Genomic DNA, 25,782 nt, shown 5'->3' on the forward strand with positions numbered 1-25,782 from the left:
TTCGCTGGGCGCAGATCTAATACAGGGCGCATGGTTAAGTCCTTTTTGGGTACAAGGAAGTACACTGAATAAATACCTTCTGTTACCTGTGATAGGGGGACGGGCTCTATAGCTTCTTTCTTCAGTAGTTCTTCCACTTCTTGAAGAAGAATGGAGAGGTGTTGCGGTGTCATGCGCCGGTTCCGTGGGGGTTTGTACTTCGGGGAACCGTTGAACTCGATGCAGTATCCGTGGGCTATGGTGGATAATACCCAACGGTCTGACGTGATTCCCTCCCATGCTGAAAGGAACGATGTTAGCCGGCCCCCGACCGGTGATGCATGGGAGGGGACCCGAATTTTCGGGTCATTTGCTGGTATTGGGCGTGGAACCTCTGGGGCTGGAGCCACGACCTCTTCCTTTGCCACGGCGTTGGCCTCTTTGACTGAACTGGGTGTTACCCTGGTTGGTGGGCCAGTTGGAGCCAGAGTAATATTGTTGTTGTTGGTTCTGCTGCTGTCTTTGGCCACGAAAGGAGCGTTTATTACCATAGCCTCGCCTGTTAGGGGGCCTAGAAATTTGATCAAGAGTTTTGATGGTATCAAACTCTTTTTTAGCAAGTTCTAGGGCCTCATCTACTGCTTTCCCAAACAGATGCGTCTGTTCAATGGGTTTATTTATGAGGGAGGCTTGGGTTTCGGGCTTAAAACCTGAATTGCGTAGCCAAACGTGGCGCTTGAGAAGTATTCCCTGCACTAGGGAGCGGCCAGCCGTCTCAGCGGCATCTAGGGAGTTTTTAACGATGCCCTGGTTTACCAGTGTGCCCTCTGATATTATAGCTAGCAGGCGAGAACGCAGAGGTTCAGGTGCTTCCTCTGCTTCGCTGCGCAGCTTGTTCCACTGTGCATCTGCGTAGCTAGCTAAAAGTGAGTTGTTATTAGCAATTCTAGTGGAGAAGGCGGCGGAGGTCGTGATTCTCTTCCCCAGTGCGTAGAGTTTTTTGCCTTCTTTGTCTGGAGGTGCTTCACTAGTGGATAGTGGCACCCCTGCTCTTTTTCTTGTGTTGGTAACCACAAGGGAGTCCGGAATAGAGTGTCCTCTGATGTATAAAGGGTCAGAGGATGAAGGGCTGAAGAGCTTTTCTATTCTAGGGTTGACCCCTCTTACTAGAGCTGGGTTAGTAAGGGAAGGAGAAATTCTTCTTTTAATAGAAGCCAGGAGAGGAATAGATTGGCTAACAGGGGCTTTTTCTTTGATGACTTTTTCTACAAAGTCGATGTCTGGAAGAGTTTCCCCTGTATCAATCTCAAAATGCGCTGCTGCCTTGCGCAATAGTGCATTGAGGGAAGGTTGGTCATCTATGGGAGAGGAGTTCCCATGTGAATCCTTGAGAGGAGAAGGGAGAAAGGCATCAGGGTCTGAATGTACTGATGGGGATTGCCAAGGCTGCACTGACGGTGAATGCCAGGGCTGCGAGGTAGCTGTATCCTCTTCAAACCCTGTAGGAGTGGTGTAAGGATCTTCTTCGAAGCCCTCTTCCTCAAGTTCTACCTCTTCTTCTCCACCCAAACACTCCTCATCTTCTTGGAGGTATTGCTCCTCCTCAGTGAGGTCAACCAGCCTAGGAATCTTGACTCTAGGGTCATCCTGTGGCCATTCTCTTTGTCTTTTGTGAGTGGGTGGGTCTTGGTTTCCTAGAAACCTTTCCATTTTCTCCATGCAAGAATGGAGTCTTTCAAGGGTCTCATGGGGTACCCCTGAATAGTCTAGAGGGGGAAAATTAGTGTTTTCGCCTTCGAATCGTTTCGAACGCTCCCACAGCGTCGACGAGAGGTTCCCGTCTCCTTCTGAAAAGCCTTCAGGTAGTTCGGAAGCGTCCTTTGGAGAAAGGGGCAGTTCCTGGCTACTTTTGTGTTTTTTCGACGCGGTATTCGACGTTTGTTTCGTCGTCCGCGTACGTTCGTCTTCGGCGACAATTCTCGCTAGGCTCTCGGCCACGATTTTGTCCGTCGAGGGCTTTGGTGTCGACGTTGTGTGCGTTGCGCGTTGTACCTCGACGGTCGCTTTATGGAGCGTTGCGTCGGATGTTTTTGGGGTAGCGCCCGTGTTAGATGGAAGCCCAATCGCTGGTCGCGGCTGCGTTTGCGGGTGGGGCTTGTGACCTTTACGGTCTGCGGTAGACGCCGGAGTGCCCTGCGTCCCCTTCGGCGCTGATGGATCCTTCGTTCTCGACGAAGAAGAGCCGTGGGTAGTGTGTTTAGCCTTATGGGGTTTGTGTGCGTCCTTGTCGCCGGGGTGTTCATCCCCATAAGCAGGGCGTGAGCCGAGCCCGTCGGGGCCGGGGACGGACGACGAGGAGCGTGAGCGCTCCTTCTGGGGGTTCATGACTTCCGTAACGGACGTCGAGTTATCGCACTCCTCGTCACTTTCAGTAACAGCGGCAGCGGGTGAGGAAACTGACTTCGACATCGCGTAGTCTGCCCACCTCTTAACCCTACGTTCTTTAAGAGTCCTGGGTTTTAAGAGCTTGCAGGCTGCGCAGCTGTTCTCTATGTGATCGAGGGGTAAGCAACGATTACAGAGCTTGTGCTTATCTTTCCAAGTATATTTGCCCCTGCAGCGTGGGCAAAACTTAAATGGTGTCCTCTCCATAGCTGAGGCAATAATAGCTGGCGATAACAACCCCAAGGGAAAGAAAAGGGAGAAAGAAAGACATTCTCAAAGAGAAGAGACAAAGTTCTAACCCCCACTCTCCCTACTGTAAGTTGGCCGTCGAGGCCAGGCCACGTGTTCGGCAGCGCCGAAGGATCTCCTCCGCTCTTCCTCTCCGTCGAAAATAGTTCGGCGGAGAAACAGCTTCGCAGCTAACGTCGAGGGGGAGGGATCGTTACCAGTATATTAAGTTATGACAAAAGGACCGAGGTCCGTGGTAAGTATAGCAATGTCTCTCTAGGAGCTCCGCGAAAGGCGACCAGAAACTGGGCGGAAAAAAACAATCTGAGGGACCTCGACGCGTGAGGGATTGTGGGTACAACGCACGTCACTATAGGGATAGTGTTACAGACACGCCTTGTCGACGTCCCCTTTTCGACTACGAAAAACAAAATGCAATACTCCGCAGTGACCACTGGATGTCGGACCTATGCACAGCATGTGATTCTAAGCAGATTAACAAACATCAGAAATAGTGTTTCACAGTGAGGTGGTAGAGGTAGTATGTTTATATTTTGAAGATAATATGGGTTCTGTAGGCTTGATGGCTTCTATCTGGGAGGCATTCAAAGTCGTCTTACATGGGAGGTGTATGTCCCTGGAAATTGGTATGCTGAAAACAATTAGGAGACAGCTGTCGAACCTGGAAGGAGAGCTCAAGTCAATTGAGGCTACTTTGGCAGAAGTTGAAGACGTCAGGGGCAGAGCCGACCTGAAGATAACATTGGGCCGGTTTAAAGACCTTGCCAAGCGAGAGGTTAAATATCTGACACGCCCGGTAATGGCAAGAAGATATGGCGTGGGGGGTTGTCCTGGGTGCCTGCTGGTGGCTATGCTGCAATTGGAGAAAAGGGCTCCAGATATTGCATCAATTTGCATGCCAGAAGGGGGAATAGTAGCAGCATTGGAGGATATATTGTATACCTTTGGCCGATATTTTAAAGATATACATGCATCAAGGTGTGGTACGGAAGCAGGTGATCTAGCCAAATAACTCAGTCTGCTAAGCTGCCTAGGCTACGCCCGGAGGAAAGACAGGTACTGGGGAAGCCGATCACGGTAGAGGATATATTGGTTGCTGTGCAGGCTCTCCCCTTGTCTAAAGCACCTGGGTCGGATGGGATAGTTGCAGATAGTTGGGAGGAGGCAATGGGGGTAGGTCAGCTACCCCCCCTCGTTATGAGAGTGATAATCCTGCTTTTGAAGGAAAGGAAAGACCCCCTAGATTGTGCATCAGATCACCCGATTTCCCTTTTGAATCTGGACACAAAGATCTTTGCAAATGTTCTGGCGGATAGGCTGCTCCCATTTGTTTCGGGTCTGGTGCATGTGGATCAATCAGGCTTTATTCCGGGAAGGTCGACAGCGTTAAATCTTCGCAGAGACTTTTTCATATTGGCTCAGATCGACCCAGGGGTACAGGCTGTAGTGGCTCTTCTGGATATGGAAAAGGCATATGACTCAGTCGAATGGGGTTATCTTTTTGAGGTGCTGAGGGTTGTAGGTATTCTGCCGTACTTTCTCTCAGCGGTAAAGCTACTATACTCTGGAGCGTCAGCGAGGGTAGTTTTGTTTGGGAAGCTCTCAGAGCCATTTGATTTGGGTACAAGGCAGGGTTGCCTGCTTTCCCCACTTCTTTTCGCCTTGGCTATAGAACCACTAGCATCCAGACTGCAGAAGTTTCATAGTAATCTCAGGTTGGCGCTAGGGGGTACAAGAGAATTGGTATTGCTATATGCTGATGATATGATACTTTATTTTAAGGACCCCGGGGAGGACTTGCACCATTTGGCACAGGAAGTTGGAAAGTTTGGGAGGTATTCAGGCCTCCGGGTCAACTGGTCGAATTCAATATTATTCTCTCTGACTGGGGTGACTGAGAAGCCTGTGGAGTTCGAAGGTTATAGATGGGAACAATCTTATGTCAAACACTTGGGTGTGGAGGTTAGTAGGGAGTCTCGGTCTCTCAGCAGAGATTCACCTGGCTTACCTAGAGGACTTGCAGAAGAAGGTGGACAGATGGTGCACGCTACCCTTGTCACTGTTGGGGAGGGTCGCTATTGCAAAAATGTTGGTGGTTCCCAAATTACTGTATATGTTTCAGAAAATTCTGGTGTGGCCGGGTGTATCCTTTTTCACTAAAGTGAGGTCGCTGATGGTCAGACTAGCATGGCACCCCAAGATTGGTTAAAAGCCCCTTGTTCTCCCTGTGGTGGCATAGGAGCACCTGACATGGAGTTGTATTTTATTGCGACACATTTACATTTTGTCTCCTACTGGATGCCAGGTTTGCGCTGTACCCTAATGCTCGTTAGGGTACAGGGGGTTCTGGTATCAAGGAAAGTGGCAGATACTTGCAAATTTGACCTAGTCACGTGCATGGTGCATGCATGGAACAGGGCTCTTAGAAGGCTGGGAGTTGAATTCCCGTTTGATCCGGGGCTCCATCTGTGGAGGATTGAATGTCTTAGCCCCACTTGTGACGCAGCGCTGGAGATTGAGTGGCGGGGGCTGGAGATAGGCACGATGGCAGAATGGGAGGGCTCAGTAGAAGGCTTCAGTATTTCTGTATAAGGGCTGCATTTAGTGCATGGTCCCTACCTTCCCGGCTATCCCGCGTCTCTCCCAATTTGGAAGTATCTTCTTAATTCGGCATCTGCAAAGCGTTTGGTATCCTATTTGCGGAACAATTCAACTGGACTCATCCAAAGTGAGGTTGAAATGTAGAGGGCAGTGGGAGAATGATGCTGGGGCATCATTTAGTGATAAACAGTGGGATACGCTGTGTTTGAGGTCTCACAATGGGGCGTTCAATACTGGCTTGCAATGAATTAAATATAAAACCCTTCATAGGGTATACACGAAGCCAGATCGCCACGCTCTGCTCGATGTATCTAAAAGTGATGAGTGCCCAAGGTGTCGGATGCCGACAGCTGACATTTTTCATATGTTTTGGTTCTGTCCTCAACTGGGGGAATTCTGGAGTGGGGGTGATAGGTATTCTTACTGAGGCATTAAATTAGGTTGTACCGTGCGATTTGCTGTGTTGCGTGTTTGGGTGGCTGCCAGGGGTTCGGCCCCTGGCAGGAAATTCGGCCACTGGCAGGAAATTGTTGGCTACAAGAGTTATAATGGCTAGGAAATGTATATTGATGCGGTGGCCCGGCCACTCTTCCCCAGGTACCCGTACATGGCTCGATGGTCTGACCAGGTTAAGCAAACTTCATAAGGAAATGACACTTTTGTGTGGCCCGGGACAAGAGCTAAAGGTATATGGGCCCCTCCAGGATCTTACTTATTGGCACAGTACCCGGACCCGGGTGCTGGGGTTACAACCACTGAGTAACACTATTAAATTGATAGGGTTTGACATTTCATTTCTGCTCCTGTACCAGTCTACAACCTTGTGTACTGTACTGACATGCATCATGTAACTTGCACTGATCCATGTAACTGTTGATAAAGTCCGTGTGTATCCGACGTGATTCCAATTTTAAGAAACAAAGTTTTATAAAAGATGATAATGATTTTATATTCGTATAGCGCTTTTATTCAAAGCACTTTACATACCAAATATTTACATACATTGTTATTATTATTACCCAATCGAAATTGGTACTCAACTAATATTTCAACCCTTTGGCTTCAGGTTAACTTCTTGTGCTCCTGGGATATATAAAGCATACTAGCAAGTAGTTATGATTCCCTGCTTGCCTTAGAGAATACCCAAGACAATTGCTAATAGGAATCCGATCCCCACTACTTGCCCAGGGACAACTTACTGTACTCGATCCCACAACAGGCTTTGGATATGCTTGATATAATTGCCCTCTAGCTATGCGCTATATCCAAAAGCAGATTTACAATCAACTCCTCACCAGCTTCCGCCTACCCTTGCCAGGATCTGTGTTGTGGGCCCCAGCAGGCTCTTGATAAAGTCCTCCTATTCTTTCATAAGCCTTAGCACGACTAAGCTACACTGCCAAGCAAACTCCTCCTCCCTCTATGGCCTGCTTTCTCTAAGGACTGGGCTGCATTTCTCATTTTCCCCACATGCTCTGCATCCGTCTTTGTCCTTTTGTTTGAAAAGTTTATTCGGACAACAATGTCCATTAAACCCATATCCAAAAAATGTTACACAATAAAACATAACAAATATGTTAGTCACCACTCATGAAGCATGGGTTCTTAAAATGCAATGGTCTACAGTATAATTCATAAGCACCAATCAATGATCACGATAGGGCAATTCAGTCTTCTAAAATACAAAATGCAATACAAAGCCACACGTTGCAGAATATTTTAAGATGCCACAACATGTCTTCTTATGGCACCCCTTCTCTGAAACATTGCAACCTTCAAGTATGAGAGCAGGGCCCAAGCAATAAATTTCATGTCTGCCTTTAATAGCGCCATCAGCACTGGCCGATATCAACGCAAACCGGTACATCTCAGTACTTGCAAAATGGTTCGCTCTCTAATAATTGAATAGCCAGGACAAAATAAAATGGGTCAAATCTTCGAGGGGGGCACCACAGACAGGACAGCTTGAATCGTCTGAGTAGCCTGTCCACTTTGCAGCGCTGCCCCTCAGGCTCAGGCAATCAAAGCAGGCTCTGGTGATAACCCAACTGTGGTGAACCACCCTAGCCCAAATAAGGTACGGCTGTATAGTGGGCGAGCCACTAATTAGCAAGTGATAAGCATCAGCTTGGGAAGGTCGTACTGCACTAGTGCGCGTTGCTGCTTGTTCTCCGATTATAACCTTCTTAAAGGAGTTTACTTCTCTTATATTGTTTTACAGGTCTGAAAAACTCCAGTGAAGTGTTTGATTGGTTGTGTCATTTCCCTAACATTTCAGGGCCACCAGATTGATCAGCAGTCCCTAGTTCCACCACAAAGTCAAACAAGTTACTTACCAACTAGTAACGTTCTTTCGATTGGATGTTCCTCCAACGTATTCCTCATCTTAGCTGTATTCCATCGAGCTTTGCTGCTCTTCGGTAATTTTTTCGGCAGAGGGCGCCGTGCGTCGATGTCGTCGAGTCGATGGTCCCTCAAAGGCCTCTGTCGAGGGTGACGTCATCGGGTATATAAGTAGCACGCGTGGTGCCCGTTGGCCTCAGTTCTGTTTTTCCTTTTTCACCTTTGATTTTGTACTGTGTAGATTTAGCCGGCAGACAGGTATCAGCCTTGCGAGAGTTGAGTTGGCGATAACCCGGAAAAATCTACAGAGAGGTAGGCTGGGAGGGCGATGAGGAATACGTTGTAGGAACATCCAATCGAAAGAACGTTACCCGTTGGTAAGTAACTTGTTCTTCGAGTGGATTGTGTCCTCCAACATATTCCTCATCTTAGATAAACTCCCAAAGCAGTATGGATGATTTCTCTGGAGGAGGGGTTAGATTTTTCAATGCCCTTAGATGGCGGAATATAGTACCGCTTTACCAAAATTCAGCTCCTTAGACTGGAAAGTATCCAGACTATAGAAATTTGAAAAGGTGTGCAGTGAAGACCAAGTTGCTGCTTCACAAATGGACCTTATTGGAACACCTCTTGGAAGGGCTGTCGAAGAGGCGATGCCTCTGGTGGAATGAGCCCTTAACCCTTCTGGAGGGTCTTTTTGTGCTAATCTGTAGCATTGTGAAATGCAAAGCACAATCCAGCGTGATATTGTCTGTTTTGTCACCGACTGACCCAATTTCCTTCCGGTGTAGCCGATAAACAGTTGGTTGTCCACTCCAAGCTTGGAAAGCCTAGAGATGTAAAAGCTTAACGCTCTTCTTGGATCCAACCTGTGTAATCCTTCCTCCTCCTTAGTAGGATGAGGTGGAGGATAAAATGCGGGTAACATTTTTTCTGACTTAAATGAAAATCAGATACTACTTTAGGTAAAAATGAGGGTTTAAACCTCAACACAACTCTGTCCTTATGGAACATAGTATAGGGTGGCCCAGAAGACAGTGCCTGCAATTCGCTCACTCTTCTTGCAGATGTTAAAGCAACTAGCAAAGCAGTTTTCCATGTCAGTAATCTTAATGGACAAGTTTTCAAAGGCTCAAAAGGAGCACACATTAAGAATTTTAGAACTAGATTGAGATCCCAAATTGGCACTTGGAATGGGTAAGGAGGAAACACATTAGTGAATCCCTTTAAGAATTGCACTACCAAAAGTTGAAATAGGAGCATTCTTCCGACGAGCGCTTGAAGATGGAAAGCGCTGCAAGATAACCTTTAATGGTACCAACATTTAGACCTCTATGCGCTAGGGAGGAAGGACATTACTTCCGCAATAGAACATAGAAAAGGATCGACATTGTTTTCTCTGCACCAGTTGCAAAACTTCCTCCAACGGCAACGGTATAGAGATTTTGTTGCTGGCCTTCTTGCCGAAAGCAACACCTCCATGACGTCCTCTGGAAGGTCCCAATCCTTGTATCTCAGCCTTTCAGATACCAAGCGTGAAGGTTGAGAGTTTTGACCTTTGGATGGAGAACCTGACCCTCCATTTGTGAGAGAAGGTCCTCTCTCTGAGGAAGACGTACTGGGGGACAGATGGAAATGTCTAGAAGGTCTGAGTACCACGTTCTCCTCGCCCAATCCGGGGCAATTAGGATCATGTGGTTCCCGAACCGTCTCAATCTCCTGATGACCTGAGGAATGACTGGAATCGGAGGGAACGAGTACGCTAATGGAAAATTCCACTCCTCCACGAACGCATCTCCCAGGGCTCCTCTCGGGGGAAATTCCCTTGAGCAATACCTTTCGCACTTCCGGTTGATTCCGGTCGCAAATAGGTCTACTTGAGGGGTTCCCCAAAGGGCGAAGATCTCTTGAATGACTTCCTGAGCCAGTTCCCATTCGTGGGACACCGTGCTCTGCCTGCTCAGAGCATCTGCCGTCATATTCTCCTCCCCAGCTAGATGAACTGCTCTTAAAGAGATTCCTTCCTGAATTGCCCAATACCAGAGCTGCATTGCCTCTCTGCACAGAGGTAGTCACCCACACCTCCTCTTTTGTTTAGATAATGCATGGCCACTGTGTTGTCCGTCATTATCAGGACATTTTTTCCCCCGACAGATGGCAGGAAAGCTTTCAGCGCTAGTCTGATTGCTCAAGCTCTAAAAGGTTGATGTGTAGTTTGGACTTCGATGGAGACCAACGACCGCTGATTGTCAGATCGTTGGCATGAGCACCCCACCCCATGAGTGAGGCGTCCGTCACTACTGTGATCTCTGGCCATGGTTGCCAAAAAAGTTCTCCTTTCAGGATGTTCTCTGTACAAGTCCAGCATAAAAGATCTTGTCGAACCTTGTTTGGAATCTGGAGAAGATCCGTCATTTCCCCTGAGAACTGGGACCACTGAGTCTTTAGAGCCCATTTAAGGGATCTCGCCCTCAAACGTGCCTCTGGGGCCAGGAAGATGCAGGATGCCATGAGGCCGAGCAACCTTTTTTTTTTTTTTTTGTAATTTAAATTTTTTATTTTCACAGTAAGCAAACATAAATAAATGAACAGCTGTCCATGAAATTCACACATATCAACCTAGTGAAAGCAAAGTAATCAATTCGCCATAAACAATCCAAACATATAAACATCAAAAATAGAACAAGAAGGAAGAAAGGAAAAGAAGAAAAAGAAAAAGAAAAGGAAGAAAGAGAATAAGAGCGTAGGAGTAGAAGACATAAACCAAAAATTTCAATGCAAAATACTATACCTCAGACAAAAGGGCATTACAAAAACCATCACACAAACTATAGGTATTATACAGATTATGAGTGTTCAAGGGTAAGTACATAATACCCCAGATCAAACATCAGGTTTATCCATATGCATCAAGAAAGCAGCTCCAAATGTCCCAAAATTTTTCAATGTCACCAGTGAGTTTGTAAATGGCTTTTTCATATGTTGAAACAGTAAGTAGCTCCTCCACCCAGTCATCAATGTTAAATGAAGTACTTGATTTCCATGACCTCAATATGAATTTTTTAGCAACCATGCATGCACGAAGCAACCAAACTCTCTTACCAAAGTCAATTTCCTCCAGAGAAGAGTCATCACCCAAAATCAGTAATGAAGCATTCATGGGGATTGTGACATCTAAGACCAGACTCAACCTCTCCCGAACCTTATCCCAGAATTGCATTGTCTTGGGACACGACCAAATCAAATGACTCAGAGATCCTCTCGAACATTTACACTTCCAGCAAAGATTGTTGTCTAAAAGTCGTCTCCTGAATAGTTTCTCCGGCGTCCAATAGGCCCTGAACAACAACTTAGTTTGAGAAGCTCTGAGGGACCAATCCAAACTTACCAAACGAGTGTTTTCACAGCACCTCCGCCAACATCTGAAGTTAACATCTTCCCCCCAATTCCTCCGCCCAAATTGCAGGCAATCTCGGATCACCCTTCCGATTAGCTTTTATAATTCCATACATGGTAGAAGCAGGGTGTGAGGCACTCAAGCATACAGATCGAGCTGTCCAAGCAGGACTTTGACCAGTCAATTGTGGCATCTCAACACAAGCTGAAATAATAATCTTCAGTTTCCTATATTCAGCAAACGAGCATTCTGACATGTCATACATCTGGCCAAGCTGAGCGTACGTCAACCAGTTGTCCCCCTCAAACAAATCTCTAATATATTTGATGCCAGCCACAAACCATTCCACCCAAAACAGAGGTTTACCCTGATATTTCAAGGCTGGATTATTCCATATGGAGGCATCTGGGTGTAAATATGGGTCAGCACTCACACGATTCGAGAGCTCACACCAGCAGTCTCGCAAGAATGAAGTAAGAGAGCTGACTTTTTTTGATTTGTTCTTCTGAGTAGTCAGCAACGCTTTCGGGTCCAATTGGGAAACAGCACTGCATTCCCAGGATAAGAGGTCAGAATGTTCAGACTGTACATCTCCAGAGTCAATAACTCTGCACAAATGACGAGTGGAAAACGACAAATGGTAGTCTGAGAAATTAGGCAAGTTCATTCTACCCAATTTCAATGGGAGTTGAAGCTTCCAAATTGCGAGCCTCGGAGGTTTCCCATTCCAAATAAAGTTCTGCATAATCCTATTGATCTCTTTAAAGATGTTTCCAGGTATCTTAATTGGGAGCATGCTTAACAAATAATTTATCCAAGGTGCCAGGTTCATTTTCAAACAGTTGATTCTGCCCCAGGTCGACAATTTCAAAAGGCTCCACCTCACCAAATCCGATCTAAGAATCGGAAGGATCCAAGAAAAATTAATGGCTGGCAACTTCACTATATCCGCTCCAATCCATATTCCAAGATACTTCAACTTTTCAGCACACCACCCGAATTGAAACTGAACACATGTATGGCTTTGACACAACTCATTGACAGGCAGGATCTCTGATTTGCTCCAATTAATCTTGGCCGAGCAACCTTAAGAAGTCGTATGTCTGGAGATTTTGGGCATTTTGGAATTTGGAAACCATCTGAAGAATGTCTTGAGCCCTCGACTTGGGAGGCGAGCTCTTTTCCAAGTATGTGTCTAATACAGCTCCTATGTACTGGAGCTGTTGGGAACGTGCCATTGAGACTTCTTGAAATTAAGGGAGAAGCTCAGTCTGTGGAGGAAGTGGCAGGTGACTTTCAGATGATCCAGTGCTTGTTCGGCAGAACGTGCCCTGATCAACCAATCGTCCAGGTAGGGGTAGACGTGAATCCCCCCTCTCCTGAAGTGCGCTGCCACCACTACCATTAACTTGGTGAAGACCCTCGGGCAGAGGTCAATCCGAATGGCAGGACTCGAAACTGATATTGTGAGTCACCAACTACGAACCTCAGGTATTTTCTTTGCTTGAGATGAATTGGCACATGAAAATGAGCATCCTGGAGGTCCAATGACACCAACGAGTCTTGAAGTTGAAGGGCCTGAAGGATCTGAGAAAGGGTAACCATCTTGAACTTGTCCTTCCTGAGGAACTTGTTCAAGTTTCTTAGGTCCAAGATGGGTCTCAGTCCTCCGTCCTTTTTGGGGATAAAAAAATACAGGGAGTACCATCCCTTGTTCTTCTCCGCTGCAGGTACTGGTTCTATAGCACCTTTCTCCAGCAGAGTTAGAACTTCCTGCTGTAGGGGCGGGTCTGAAAACTTCAAAGGGTGTCTCCCTGGTGGATTGCTTTGAGGTTGCATTAGAAAAGGAAGGCAGTAATCTTGGGCTATTATTTCTAGAGCCCAAACATCTGAAGTAATGGCTTGCCATTCTTGCAGATGCTGTGACAGCCTGCCTCCTACAGGTGTTTTGTGATGCAAGTCCTCAAAGTGGTTTTGTGGCGGTTGTTGCAGCTGCTGATGGCAAAGAGGCTGCAGCTGGAGCTGGCTTTGCACGTTTTGCTCGTCCACCGCAAGTGGCCTTTCTCTGGTCCCTTTGACTGGCCATTCCTCTCGCCCTTCCATATGAGGAGTAGTAACTATAGGATCGTCCCCTCCACGATTGTCCTGGCGCACGAAAAGGCTGAGGTTGCCTAATAGCAGCCCCTAAAGATTTGTCAGCTGCTTTTGAGGTCTGCAACCTCTCAAGGCTCTCGTCAGCCTTGCTGCCAAAAAGTGGGACCCGTAAAAGAGCATGTTCAGAAGGTGGTTCTGTACGTTCCGGTGTGAAACCTGACTTCCGTAACGACGCAAATCTGCGCATTACCATGCTAGTGCCCATGGACCTGCTTACACTATCCGCAGTGTCCAATCCAGATTGACGGGATTCCTGCATGGCTTCCTTTCCATCTCCAACGATGGCTAGGAACCCTTCCCTTTCGTCCCCTTCTGGTATGTGCTCCGCCGCCATTGCGATGCACTCCCACAGAGTGTACGAAAACTTTGCCAAGGCACATGTGGAGTTGGCAGATTTTAAAGCCATACTCCCAGCTGAAAATACCTTCCGTGCCCATCCATCCACACGCTTATCGTCCGTGTCTGGAGGGATAGAAGGGTACACAAGTTTGTTAGAAGCTGTGGCTGCCTGTATGACCAGACTCTCGGGAGTGGGATGTTTGGACAGATGGCCGGGGTCACTACTGGCAGGGCGGTATTTTGAGGTGAGGGATTTATTTATCGGAGGAATAGAATCCGGAGTTACCCAATTCTTGGCCACCCTATTTTGCAGGGCTACATGAAAGGGTAGTACTGGGTCTTCGGTGGAACCATGGTCCAATATATCTGTCAAATCATCCTGGATGAATTGGGCTGATGGTCTAGCCCATCCTAAGTAATCTACTACCTTTGTCATTAACTGACGGTATGATGGACTGGCATGCTCTCCTGGTTCTGGTCTGCCAAAGTCATTTTCAGGAGATGTGTCAATGCCACTTGCATTGTGTAATGATTCCACCAAGTCCCTCATTCTGCTTACTTCTGAAATCAGGCATTCTGTGACATTTGGGGTGCCATATTCTAGCCCAAAAGGTACATGCTCCTCATCAGATCTTTCCTGTTCCTCACAAATTGAGGTCAGGGACTTGAAAAACTCCTTCCTTGGGAGAGGCTTGAAAACCTTCTCTGGGAGAGGAGGAGGAAGAGGTGTATTAGAGGCTCTGAGGGTATTACAGGTCTTGTAACCCTGTCTTTCCCTTTTTCTGGCTGGCCTGGCTTGGCTGGAGCTTTTGGCGCCGAGAGCTTCGGGGTCGACGTTGACAAAGACGTCGATGGTGTCGACGAAATAGTGGTCTTCGACAGAGCCTGCTTCGAGGGTGTCGAGGCCCTCTTCGAAGATTTGCCCTTCGAGGTGCGTTGGGTCTCGGAAGGCGTCGGTGACCTCGAGCGGTCGACTCGACTCGAGCGGTCCTTTTCGCTCGGCGTCCTGGAAGGTTCCCTATCATTCCCTTTTCGATCACCCGGGCTCGAGGGCGCGCGAGTGTCGGAGCAATGACGCTCCCGGCCAGCTTCCGAAGAAGGCGCGGACCGAGGCTTCGCTTTCTCAAACACCTCCATCATTTTGACCCTGAATGCTTCCCACCCTTCGGAGGACAAAAGTTTTGTGGGGCATTTCATCCTTTTTGGGGACTCGTCTCAGGACGAGGTTGAGGGGGACCTGTGGCGTTGTTTCTTCGATTTTTTCACGGGACCTCGACTCGACGCTAGAGGCTTTACGACCTACCTGTAGTTTTCCCCTCCTTCCTCACAAGGCATTCCCCATCATCGCCTGACACTTCGTACGACATCGACGCACGGCGCCCTCTGCCGAAAAAATTTCCGAAGAGCAGCAAAGCTGGATGGAATACATCTAAGATGAGGAATACGTTGGAGGACACAATCCACTCGAAATGTGTTTTCTCTCTTCTTTCCTTGGTCATATGTGTTGTAACTTTCCCTTAATACCATGTTAAGTGATGTGATGTCACAAGCAAAGGGCTTAAAAGCTGCTGAGGCCTCTTGAGGTTACGCAGTCCTATGAAGAACCCTGAGTCACTCCATGTGCTGGTTCCATGCCTCCAGTAAGAGTTCTCACCGGCTTGTGCTGATTGTGGGTCCTTCATCTCCTTAATTTCCTAGGCTCTTTAGTAGGTTGTGATCTGTCTGGACTTACTGTCTTCACTAGGGCCTCCCTGCAAAACAGGTTGAAGAGGGGAGAGAAACTTTGGGGGATTATCTCATATAACAACTCCAAGGGTTGCTTCAACGTAGTTCATAGCTCCCCTATCCCTCAAATTCTCCTGGGTCCCACCGGCCTTCTCCCTAAAAGTGACAGACACATAACAGAGTTTTATTATCTCTGTTCATATCTGACTCTCTTGTGATAGTGAACATGTCTGATTGATACCTGTACACACACAGTTAATCTAAATGTAACACATATGCCACCACCTGTAATTCGGTTGTGCTTTTTACACTAACATCTTTTGTGTGTCCAATGAGAATACTTATCTCTGAAGCCACTTTCTGAACTGTTGCTGTTATTATTAGTCCTGTCTATTACTACCAGCATACTGCCATATTACTGTATTTTCCAATTCCTGCCTTGCTAGGGCCCAACCCTTTCGCAGGAGTCTATGTAGGTTTCCTTACTAATCTCAGATACCATCTTAGGTGGCTATTTTCTCTCTCCTCCAGGGCTCACTTTACCTGACCACTCTGAAAGATTAGTCTATTTTCCTATGGTGTCCAAGTGAGTTTGGGATTTTGAGCCCTCCATCACCTTGCACTTTTTTCTATGCGTCTCTCACTTTCTTGAGTTACCATTTCTACGCTGTCACCATTTGACACATTCCTCTCCGACCATGTAAGGCTCAACAGCCGAAGGATTAAAGTAATACTCTTGGATGCGAGGGTGATCTCCGTTCCGACACCCAAACAATCCTCCATGCTTCCAGGGAAAGCTTTAACACATATCAAGACATCACACAATCACATGCCTACTTGCTACTTGAGTACCTTTATTCTGCCATCAAGCTATAGTGGCCACTATCATTTACGCCTCAAAATGAATCTACTCTAATATCCCACATTGCTCTATTTAGTACATTTTAGTCTACAAACCTCTAAGCAAAGACAAGCACGAAAATATCTTCTTGTGTATCGTATGCCTCATCAATAATTGATGTTTAGTACATTTTTAGCTGTTCCAACTTTGCCTTCCTACATCCCAGCTACTCTCAACCACAAAATGCAATCTCGTCACCCTTGGAAGAAGCACAATTCTTAAAATAGTGGACAGGACTCAGCACTGGGAGACTGGAACAGTAGTACCCTGCTCCCTGTAAATAAATATTTAAATGTACTCGCTAGTACTACAATATTCCCACATCCATTCTCACAGACTGCACCATGAAGCCACTCCATTCCTACATCCTCATTAGTATGAGGAAAATCTGGGAATCAATTATGAAGCCACATTAGCAAAAGACATTCACTTCCATGGCTCTAAGAGACTCTTAATATTACAGTCAGAGTGTTCTGCACTCACTGGTATCAAGCTAAACATTCTCCAGGTCTAAATCCTTTCAAGAGCTCACTTATTGCCAGAATGCTTTCTTTGCTTCACCTGTACAGCCCTATGGGCCACGCACTGATAGCAAGTTCAGTGTTTACAAGTACTAGAGTCTCATGGGGCTCACATTGGTTGACAAGCAGCTCAGCCCTCTTCAATATTACGGAATTTATTTTTCAAAACTAAATCACACGAAGTTGAGCATTAACCAGTGTATAAGACAAAAACCCTTCAGCTCCCACACAAAACAGGCTCTTTTCCGATGTTACAACCTTTTACATTTTCCGCTGAGTGGCATGTAGTCAAGCACCCCCAAAACACCGTTGAATCCAGTCATTTGTAGCAATACCATTCTTACAATCAGTTTTCAGACATAGTTTATCTGGAAAGAAGAACATAAAATCTAAGAACACAACAAAGATGTAACCTTTCCTAAAGAGGAACAACACTATTCACAGTTTTTTGACAAATCTTGCAGCAAATCACCAAATAATCCAATAGGTAAACGAGGTAGCAAAGGTAGAGGCAATGTTTATTTCCATACAGCTGTACAGAAATGTACAGGGAAACTGGCAGAATCCCTATCCCAAAACTGTGGCCCCTGAGCACAGAAACCTCTTGCTATTATAGGGTTTGACACTACACAATGTGCCTTATACAGTAGAGTCATTAGCCATTGGCTAGTGATATTTGACTGTTGGCAAGTGAGAAATTGTGTGCTCTGTCCATGCGTAGAATTGAGGTGGCAAGTGACTTTTATATGCATGGCTAGTAACTTGCAACATGAAGTTGTGCCCCCTTTCATTATTATACATTTAGTCCGTTTCATTAAGAATGAGCTTTCTAACAGTACATCCTCGGAACTTGGAGGGCATGGCTTCACTACACCATTCTAGACCTACATAATTCCATTTGGCCTACCCATGTGACGCAAATCAGTGCCCCTAGCTGGTATTTTCATCGCCCGTAAATTCGCCTGACCATATACTTAATGTCCAGGTGACCCTTGCGCCTATACACGTCTTCATGACACATCACAAGGTGTGTAGTTGGGCCATGGACAGAGGCTTACTTTATGCTTGCACAGCCTTATGGGACCTCATGGGCATGCCAGCCCCATCATCTCTTGCTCACAGTAATGGCTGTGGGTTTGCTCCGACATTGACTCCTGTACGCCCGCAGACCAAAATAATGGACAGCTTTGACAGTTTGCACCATTGCTGTAGCCAGGCATATAAACTCACACAATAGCAATACAATGATGTAAATCTGCAGTTTTTCCTGAACGGGCTCTGGGCTCTTCAAATGGGCACCAGGATGGTAAAACGACATTTGAAAAGGTGTTTATCCTTCCAAGCGGCTCAAATTTCACTGAAGTACTTTGTTGAGTTTAGTGGCTTACCTTTTCAAAGCGGAAATCTCTGTTGGGACCCCCCCCATGTAGAAAAATCTATTTCTCTTAAATACTGCAGGCATTGTAGCCACTGCTTTAAGTGACGCATATCTCTGAAGAAATTCTCGGGCTATAACATGTGTAAGAGAGAGGAATAATTGCTCCGTACGCAATTTCCTCTTATATAAACCCAGTGCGTGTCTCATTTGGATTGGGTGCTAACTTTACACTCTGTGCATTCAGAAGAGGGCATTCTCGTATTTGCATGAAGGCTTTCCGCATGAAAATGAGGGAATTCCTTTTAAACTGCCATTACAGAAACAGGCCCATAGTAGGTTTGCTAAAGGCCTGTCTCAAAGGGGAAGTAAGACCAAGGCCGAATGCATACAAAGCCCCTGTTTTCTTGTGTTGTGTGTGATCTATTTTATATCGGAGACCACATAAAGGTTTGCTTAATGCTTCCATATTAATATCAAGTGGTAAAAACCATGATATACCACAAATCACCCACACCACGCGGTGAAAGAAAGTCATAATACCAGCCTATCATCACAGTCACATCTGCCATAAACCCTACAGTCCCCTTGAGCTACCTGGGAAATACAAATAAGGAGGGTCCAGATTCTCCATGCTTTCAGAATAGAGGCTACTGCAAATATCACGAGGCATGCATAACTATTAGCACAATTCTGGGCTTATAACACTTGCCTGACCCCCCCCCCCCCCCCCCAGCTACTGTAAGTTGCTGCTTTAGCCATTTTGGCCTCAAACCACTAGGGGATTTCTACAAGAATAGAATATGGATTAATGCTACTTTTGGCTCCTGAAGTCATTTGGTCCCATACAAACATACCGATGTGACATTAACTGTCTGTATTTGGGAATGTCTATGAAGAAGCATTAGAGGCATATAGAAGATATTTAAAGCACCATGGATTGTATGTAATGGACACATATTCAAGTGTGCATCTCACATAAATGTTAGATTTTTGGCATGCTATGTATTAGCTGCTGGTCACCTAGGGGTAGCTCCTGCCTACTAGGTTGATGGCCAATACCAAGGACTAGTTTCAGATACAGCTCATGAAATCTTAATTTGAACCCCTGCAATACATAGTTAATGGGCATTACAAAAATATGACAAAGCAGAAAATCCGAGCGAGAAAGGACACAGAAAGGGCGAGTATGAACTTGTAAAGAGTGATAGGAAGGGCAGAGAGGATAGTATACATCAAAGCCAGTAACTACTGTGAAGGGATGAGCGTAAAAGAACAAATCCGAAACCGAAGGACCTTCCAGTCCACAGCAGGTACTGCTAATTAGAGAGTGAACTAGAGAGGGGAAAGGGTAGGTTAGCGATACATTTTTGGCGATCCTCACTAGCCACAGGAACAGGTTTAACCAGTCTATCCCCTAGCACAGTATTTCAAACCGATGTTATTTCACTTGAACAGGATTAACCATAGCAACACAATGTATCAGACAGCCAGTGCTTGTCTGTTTAGAGTCATTGCTTCTAACATGCACACAATTTTCTATTGGGTACAAAAATGATTTTGAAGGTACAGAGAAAACTGTGGCAGAGACTTGAGTAGTGGATCATTTTATCAGCTCCATTTCACACCAGTCTGTAAAACCTAAGGGTTTTTTGGCAAATATATTTTGAAAATGGTGTGGTAACATGCACTGTTTAGCTCTGCTGTTTAAAACATTTCTTGGGGTAGTGAACGCCCAAAACACCTTTTTAAAGGGGGGGGTCGCACTAGCTGCACTCCTTTGCTTTGTCAGAGTATTTTTACTATTTTGATAATTTAGTGAAGTGACGCAACTGTGAAATGCGGCACATTTGGACACAAATATTCAGATTAATTTTGACAGCTAATCTAGCCGTGAAAACAATGGGCCTCATTAGGTGGTAGCCTTGCCGGTAAAACCGGCAGGCTGCCGCCAAACTTGCACATTTTTCCGGCGCCCGGGAATGGGCAATTACTGGGTCATTATGTCCCTGCCAGACCCGGTAATTACCCATTCACGGGCGCCGGAATGAAATGCTCCCCATTTATGGGAACGGGGAGGTCCGATGTAACGGCACCATTCAGAATGTTGCCGGTGCATCCGACATGCTCTCATCGCGGGTGCTGGCACGCCCGCCAGGCCAGTCCTGGGAGACGGGAAGGCACCCACAAGCAGAACTCGTAGTTAGCCGGTCCGGTAACAACAGTACCGGCAAGCTTACCGGTACCGTTGTTACCGGACCAGCAAAATTGTAATGAGGCCCATTAAATGAGTATTTCTTGATCACAGAGTATGAGATCTATACCTATACAACAGTGGAGAACTGAATGTCCCCCAATGATCTACCTAGTGTTTTAGAGCCATCATGCAAGATTTGCTTTATTGCCCCTCCTGTCTGAATGTTTCATCTTTGTACTCGTTTTTCTGGCCCACTGATAATTTGCACCTATTGTATGTGTTAATCTCTCCCCCATAAGTGGTTGAAAATATGGATGTGTGTGGCTTGCTAGACAAAATCGAAAATAAAACATTGAAATTGATGTTTTTTTAAACAGGGTCTTTTCCTCTATTTGATGGTGGTGTCCTCCAATCCCCAAAATCCAGTCTCCAGCCCAAACACCCACTTACCCACCCGGATCTGTCTAGACTTCCAATTTTAATTCCCCTTTTTATTTGGGTAATTTAGGTTTTGAATTCTGAAATTAATTTCTAGTTTTTCTTCAGTTAATTTTGTTTCCACGCAAATCACATATACCTGCAAAGACGACGCAAACAAAAGAGTTGAATGAGTAAAAAGGTCTTACTGTGAAGCTGTTGTTGACATTCTTTGTGCTGGACTCGGCCACGCTTGCATCAGTGAGGTCCACCTCGTCAAAAATAATGGACTGAAAGCAGAAAAAGGAAGAAACTCAAACAGGGACCAACCCTTTCTAGACAGCAAGTGAAAAGTCACACAACCCATACTTCAAGAAGCAGTGTGCCTGGAGGGATCCAAGAAGCAAGCCATTTCCTCATTCAATTCATTCTCTTCTAAGCTTTCTCTGAGTTCTCATTACATACTTCTACATTCAGGTCAGCTTCCTCAGAATGTGTACTGAAGTTGAATAATAATGATTTACCACACACACACACACACACACACACACACACACACACACACACACACACACACCCCTCCCCGCTCTGCCTCAGAGGGGAGCACTCAGCTCACTGTGCAATCTGTCCACATAAAAGGTGTATCCACGTTATCCTTCAAAAATAAAGAACTTTAAGTGACTTCTCACCCTGAGTCTTCAGTTGTTAATAGTAAATTCATACACGTGTGTCACACCGCTTGCCACTCTCGATGAAAATAGAACGTGTATGGCTGACACCATCCACCCATCAAAATTGAAAATAATAATGTCAAAATAGGTGTTAAGGTTAATAATATATGGGCTTCGGTGAGCTAGCCCGGTACTAGTAAAATTGTAAAATCTATAATAAACTAACTTTAAAAGACAGCTTAGTAATTGAACTGTGACTGACTGTGCTAAAATGTGTATTTCCTTCTCTTTACCACCCTAATATCAACCTAATTTCAGCATGGAGTTGAAATATGACTCTTACATTTGCTGATTAGAAGGGAAAGAAAAGATCTCATTGTTTTTTGTTAGTATTAATTATATGCACACTGCAATTGTGGTCTTGCTTATTTATTTTTTTTTAACTGTTTTGGTTTAAAGCACAGACCTAGCTGAAGGGCAGCGGATCACTGTCCTTAGTGTGGGTATCAAGCACTTTGTCTGGCATCTTTTAACAGTAGCGCAGTACTAGGAGTTGAGTTCTGTTCGTCGGTATGTGAGTCCACTGGAATTAGTCCTTGGTCAGGTTTGTTGAAAGAGCCATGTTTTGAGCGATTTTGCGAAATTGCAGAGTTGTCCGTTCCTTCTGAGCCAACAACAGGATTGAGTTCCAGAAAGTGGGTGCATGACAAGAGAATGATTGTTGGCGGGTCCTCTCTTTGCGAACGAGTTGTGATAGCTAGCTTATAAGCAGTGAAACAGAAATGTGAGTTTTAAAAGCGCAACAAACAAAAGTAGTGTAAAAAGAGCTAGTAGTAGAAGAGCAATGAAAGAGCAAAGTAATCCTGATGTTGCCTTCAATTCAACATGCACTATATAAATGGCCATTGTTATAATTAGTATGGTTTAGTATGATTCGACTGCAAAGCGCAACACATGGGGCTCTATTGGGGGCAACACAATTGTCTATTAAAACGAACTGAATCATTGTTACATTATCGCAATTTTGACACTTAAGTGAAATAAGAAAAAGTGAGTTAAAGCAATTTCTTTGGGATAACATACATAATGTGGTTAAATGGGGAAGACGGAACTTGAGCCCATGTTTACTGAATCCACAGTTTACAATTTAGGCAGTAAACCACACCACTTTCCCTTAGTTTCAGAACCAATGTACAATGCTTTCAGCATAATTGCTTTCAAGAGCTTAACTGGTACAACGGTTTCAACGAAGCAGGCTTGAAATGCATCAAATCAAATGAATAGCCAACCGTAGTATACATATAAATATTTTTGGCGATATGTTAGGGTAGCAGATTATGATTAACTTTCTAAGAGGAGAAAAAGTACAGGAGGGAATACAAATCTTGGAAAATGTTTAAAAGGCATTCTGTGGATTAAAAATGCACCTGCATGGTTCTCTACAGTCAATGTCAAAGCAAGGAAGAGGCAGTACTTTGTTTATGTTTAAGCAGTTAAATCCTCTGTCTATAAATAACTCTGAGAAGATGCTGAAAAGATACAGAGAAATCGGCACGCTTTTAACACAATGCGTGCTGCAAGGGTGTAAACCTCCTCTCTATGTTCTGGGAAATCAATTATTTGAAAGTAAGCAGCCTGCAGTGTAATGCATCCCATTATAAGGGACTAGTGGTACCATCCGGTGTTGCCCGGGTCTGTAGATGACATGCACGTGGGGGTCTGTCTGCTATAGCCTTGTGTATTTTTTATTGTTTCATAACTTCCGATTTTTGAAAAATCACAAAATCACCAATCTCCCCAAATCACCTATACTGATAGCCCAGGGCCAGACCCTGCTCTACCCCTCTGCAGGGCGCATGGGAGGGGTTGGTCAAATTCCACTAGCCAGTGAAGCCCAGAATGGTATGCCGACCGTGTGTCCCAACTTTGTATTTTTGGAAAAGTCGCAAAATCAGCAATCTCCCGAAATCAGCTATACTGATAGCACAAGGCCAGACTCCGCCCTGTGCAGGACGAATGGGTGGAGTTGGTCAGATTTTACTATCGTCAGTACATCCCAGACTGGTATGCCGACCTTGGCCCAGAATTTGTGTCCTTGCGTAACTGTAGGATGCGGTTGACGCTAACAGCATTTTATTTTGCATAGGACGCACATGACCAATGGACAGAGCGAAGCAACACTTCTATGCAGAGATGACGGGGCAAACAACAACCATGATTAAGGAGGTGGCGTAGAAAGAACATTGATTGGTCGGCACCCACACAAGAGCCCATGACACAGTGCTTGTGTTACGTCATGGCTCTGTCCATGGCACAGGTATGCCCAATTACCGGCTCAGCATCACCATTAAAGGTGGGGGTTTTCTGTCTGAGAAAGGGAATAGGGAATAAAGAATCACGTGGGCATTGGTTGATGAGCCAAGTACCACTGTCTTGAAAGGATCCACTAGAGGGGTGGTTTGAATCACAAGGGTTGGCTGAGCAAGGTTGTACAAATCCTGAATAATGCTAATTCAGGATAATGCTGAATAATGCTGAATAACGTCCCTGTAGCATGAAGAGGTAGACCAAGTATGCACAAGATACAGAGATCAAGCTCAGGTTCGTCTTTGGTTGAAAGTGCCTCAAGAGGCAAGTCATTAAGTGGAGGCTCAGAATTTGATCAATCCGTGAAGACTTCAGACACACCAGAGTACCCTGAAAGGACATTTAGTTCTAAAAGTTTAACTATAGTTGAGACTGCAAAGCCCACTTCAGTCTCCCCCAATCGGAAAACATCGCCTCTGAGGCATTCTACTCCAGAAAAATTGCTTGAGAAACCCCTTAGTGTAACATCTGTAACACGAAGTAGGTCTGGTATGAGTGCAATGCTGAAATCTTCAGTTTCACCTCTCAGGAGTTTCCACACCCTTCAAACAAATGTCCCCTGCCACCCAAAGATGTAGATCAAGTGCTGCTGGCCAGGTGGTAACTGAGTCGGGTGCAAACATTGTTGCAACTCTGAAAGAGCAGATCATGGAAGATGCAAGTTCTGTGAAGTCTCCACGGCTTTCTGGAAAGGTTGCAGCCAAAATAGGGAGACTCCTGGCCTTGCACATTTCTTTCAGTTGCTCTACTGTTAGAATGACCAAGCTTCCTGACTGAAGTTATCCATATTTGGCATGTTATACAATTGCTTTTCTAGTGGAGCTTAGCTTTGTGAAGGTTTTTAGTTGAACAAAAGCAAAGCAAATTCTTAGTGCACCAACTCTACAATAGATCCTCGTCACCAGTGTTGGGCAAGACCGTATGCGGTACCCTTGGGTGCACTACAACAACCCTGACCTGGCAATAGAAACCCAACCTTAGGTATAAGTCTGCACTTCACAGGTTGGTAGGGTGTGGAGTAGCCAGGCTCATCTCAAAAGGGGTCAATGTGAGCTGTAGGGGAGTGAGAGATTCACAGTGGCAAGTATTCAAAAACTCTTACATAAGGTTTCTTGAGTAAACAATGTACCAGTCAGAATAATCTTCAAAAGTGAGCAATATAAAACCACACAAATACACTCTTGTAAAACAGCAAATACCCATTTAGGATGTCATACAGGCACTACCTACACCCTCAAGTGACTTCAATAGCTAGGGTGCCGTTGGCATTAATATATCTCTGTTTTTCAGTAGTGTTAAAGGCAAGCGTTCAGAATAAAACAAGTATTCAGTTATTCTTAAGTAGGTAAGTACTTTCAAAACCCCCCCATGCAAAATGAAAGGAGACTACCACCGGTATCTTGCAGAATTTGCCACATCAAATGATAGGAAAGAAGCTGCAGAGAATAGCCTGGTGGCTTATAAGGCTGCAAGTGACATTGCAATGACTGAACATCCACCAACGCACCCCATCCGTCTTGGCCTGGTGCTGAACTTCTCTGTATTCTATTATGAAATTCTCAACTCCCCGGACCGTGCCTGCAGGTAACTAATTATTTTAATTTGCAAGCTAGACTCAATTTCAATATTTGGTGGACCACTGGACTGGTTCCTGCATTACTCAAGATTTCTACGGTAATTTTTGTTGATGTCTGTATTTGTGTCATTCTGCCAGCAGTGCACTGAAGCTGTAATGAACACATTTTGCACACATCCAAAGTATACATAGCCATACTCCCAAAACGACACTCTGCCCATGACTGTCCTCAAGCACCAAGGCATTTAAAAGTTCATTTGTAGTCCATGAGCTTAGTAATGGCTGTCACTCTAATCTAGGGATGGGCAAGCTCTCCCTAAAAAAGGTGTTCCTCAAGTCCAGACTTTTCACTAGAGATCGGTACCCCTAATGTTAAAGGATATTTGTACCGCGCACTATCCTCTGGCGGCTCTGAAAAAAAAAGGGAAAGGGGGGTGAGTTAGTGGTAATAAGCTGGAAAAGTGCAAGAGAGCAGTGATGTGCTGTTGGCGGCCTCAGCCCGGTGGGTCCGTTGGATGCGCTTCG

At 45.4% G+C, this 25,782-nt stretch overlaps 1 protein-coding gene across 2 annotated transcripts in view; it reads right to left on the bottom strand.

Moving 5' to 3' along the window:
• DGKD (diacylglycerol kinase delta) overlaps positions 1-25,782 on the bottom strand; it is a 1,999,080-nt gene that overhangs the window by 1,673,724 nt on the left and 299,574 nt on the right. For both annotated transcript variants that reach the window (XM_069617880.1, XM_069617879.1), the window contains exon 3: positions 20,853-20,933. In XM_069617880.1, coding sequence (XP_069473981.1) covers positions 20,853-20,933 — 81 coding nt within the window. The remainder of the gene's footprint in view (positions 1-20,852; positions 20,934-25,782) is intronic.

This window comes from Ambystoma mexicanum, chromosome 10 (genome assembly GCF_040938575.1).
Source record: "Ambystoma mexicanum isolate Mex_15411 chromosome 10, UKY_AmexF1_1, whole genome shotgun sequence".
Lineage (NCBI taxonomy): Eukaryota > Metazoa > Chordata > Amphibia > Caudata > Ambystomatidae > Ambystoma > Ambystoma mexicanum.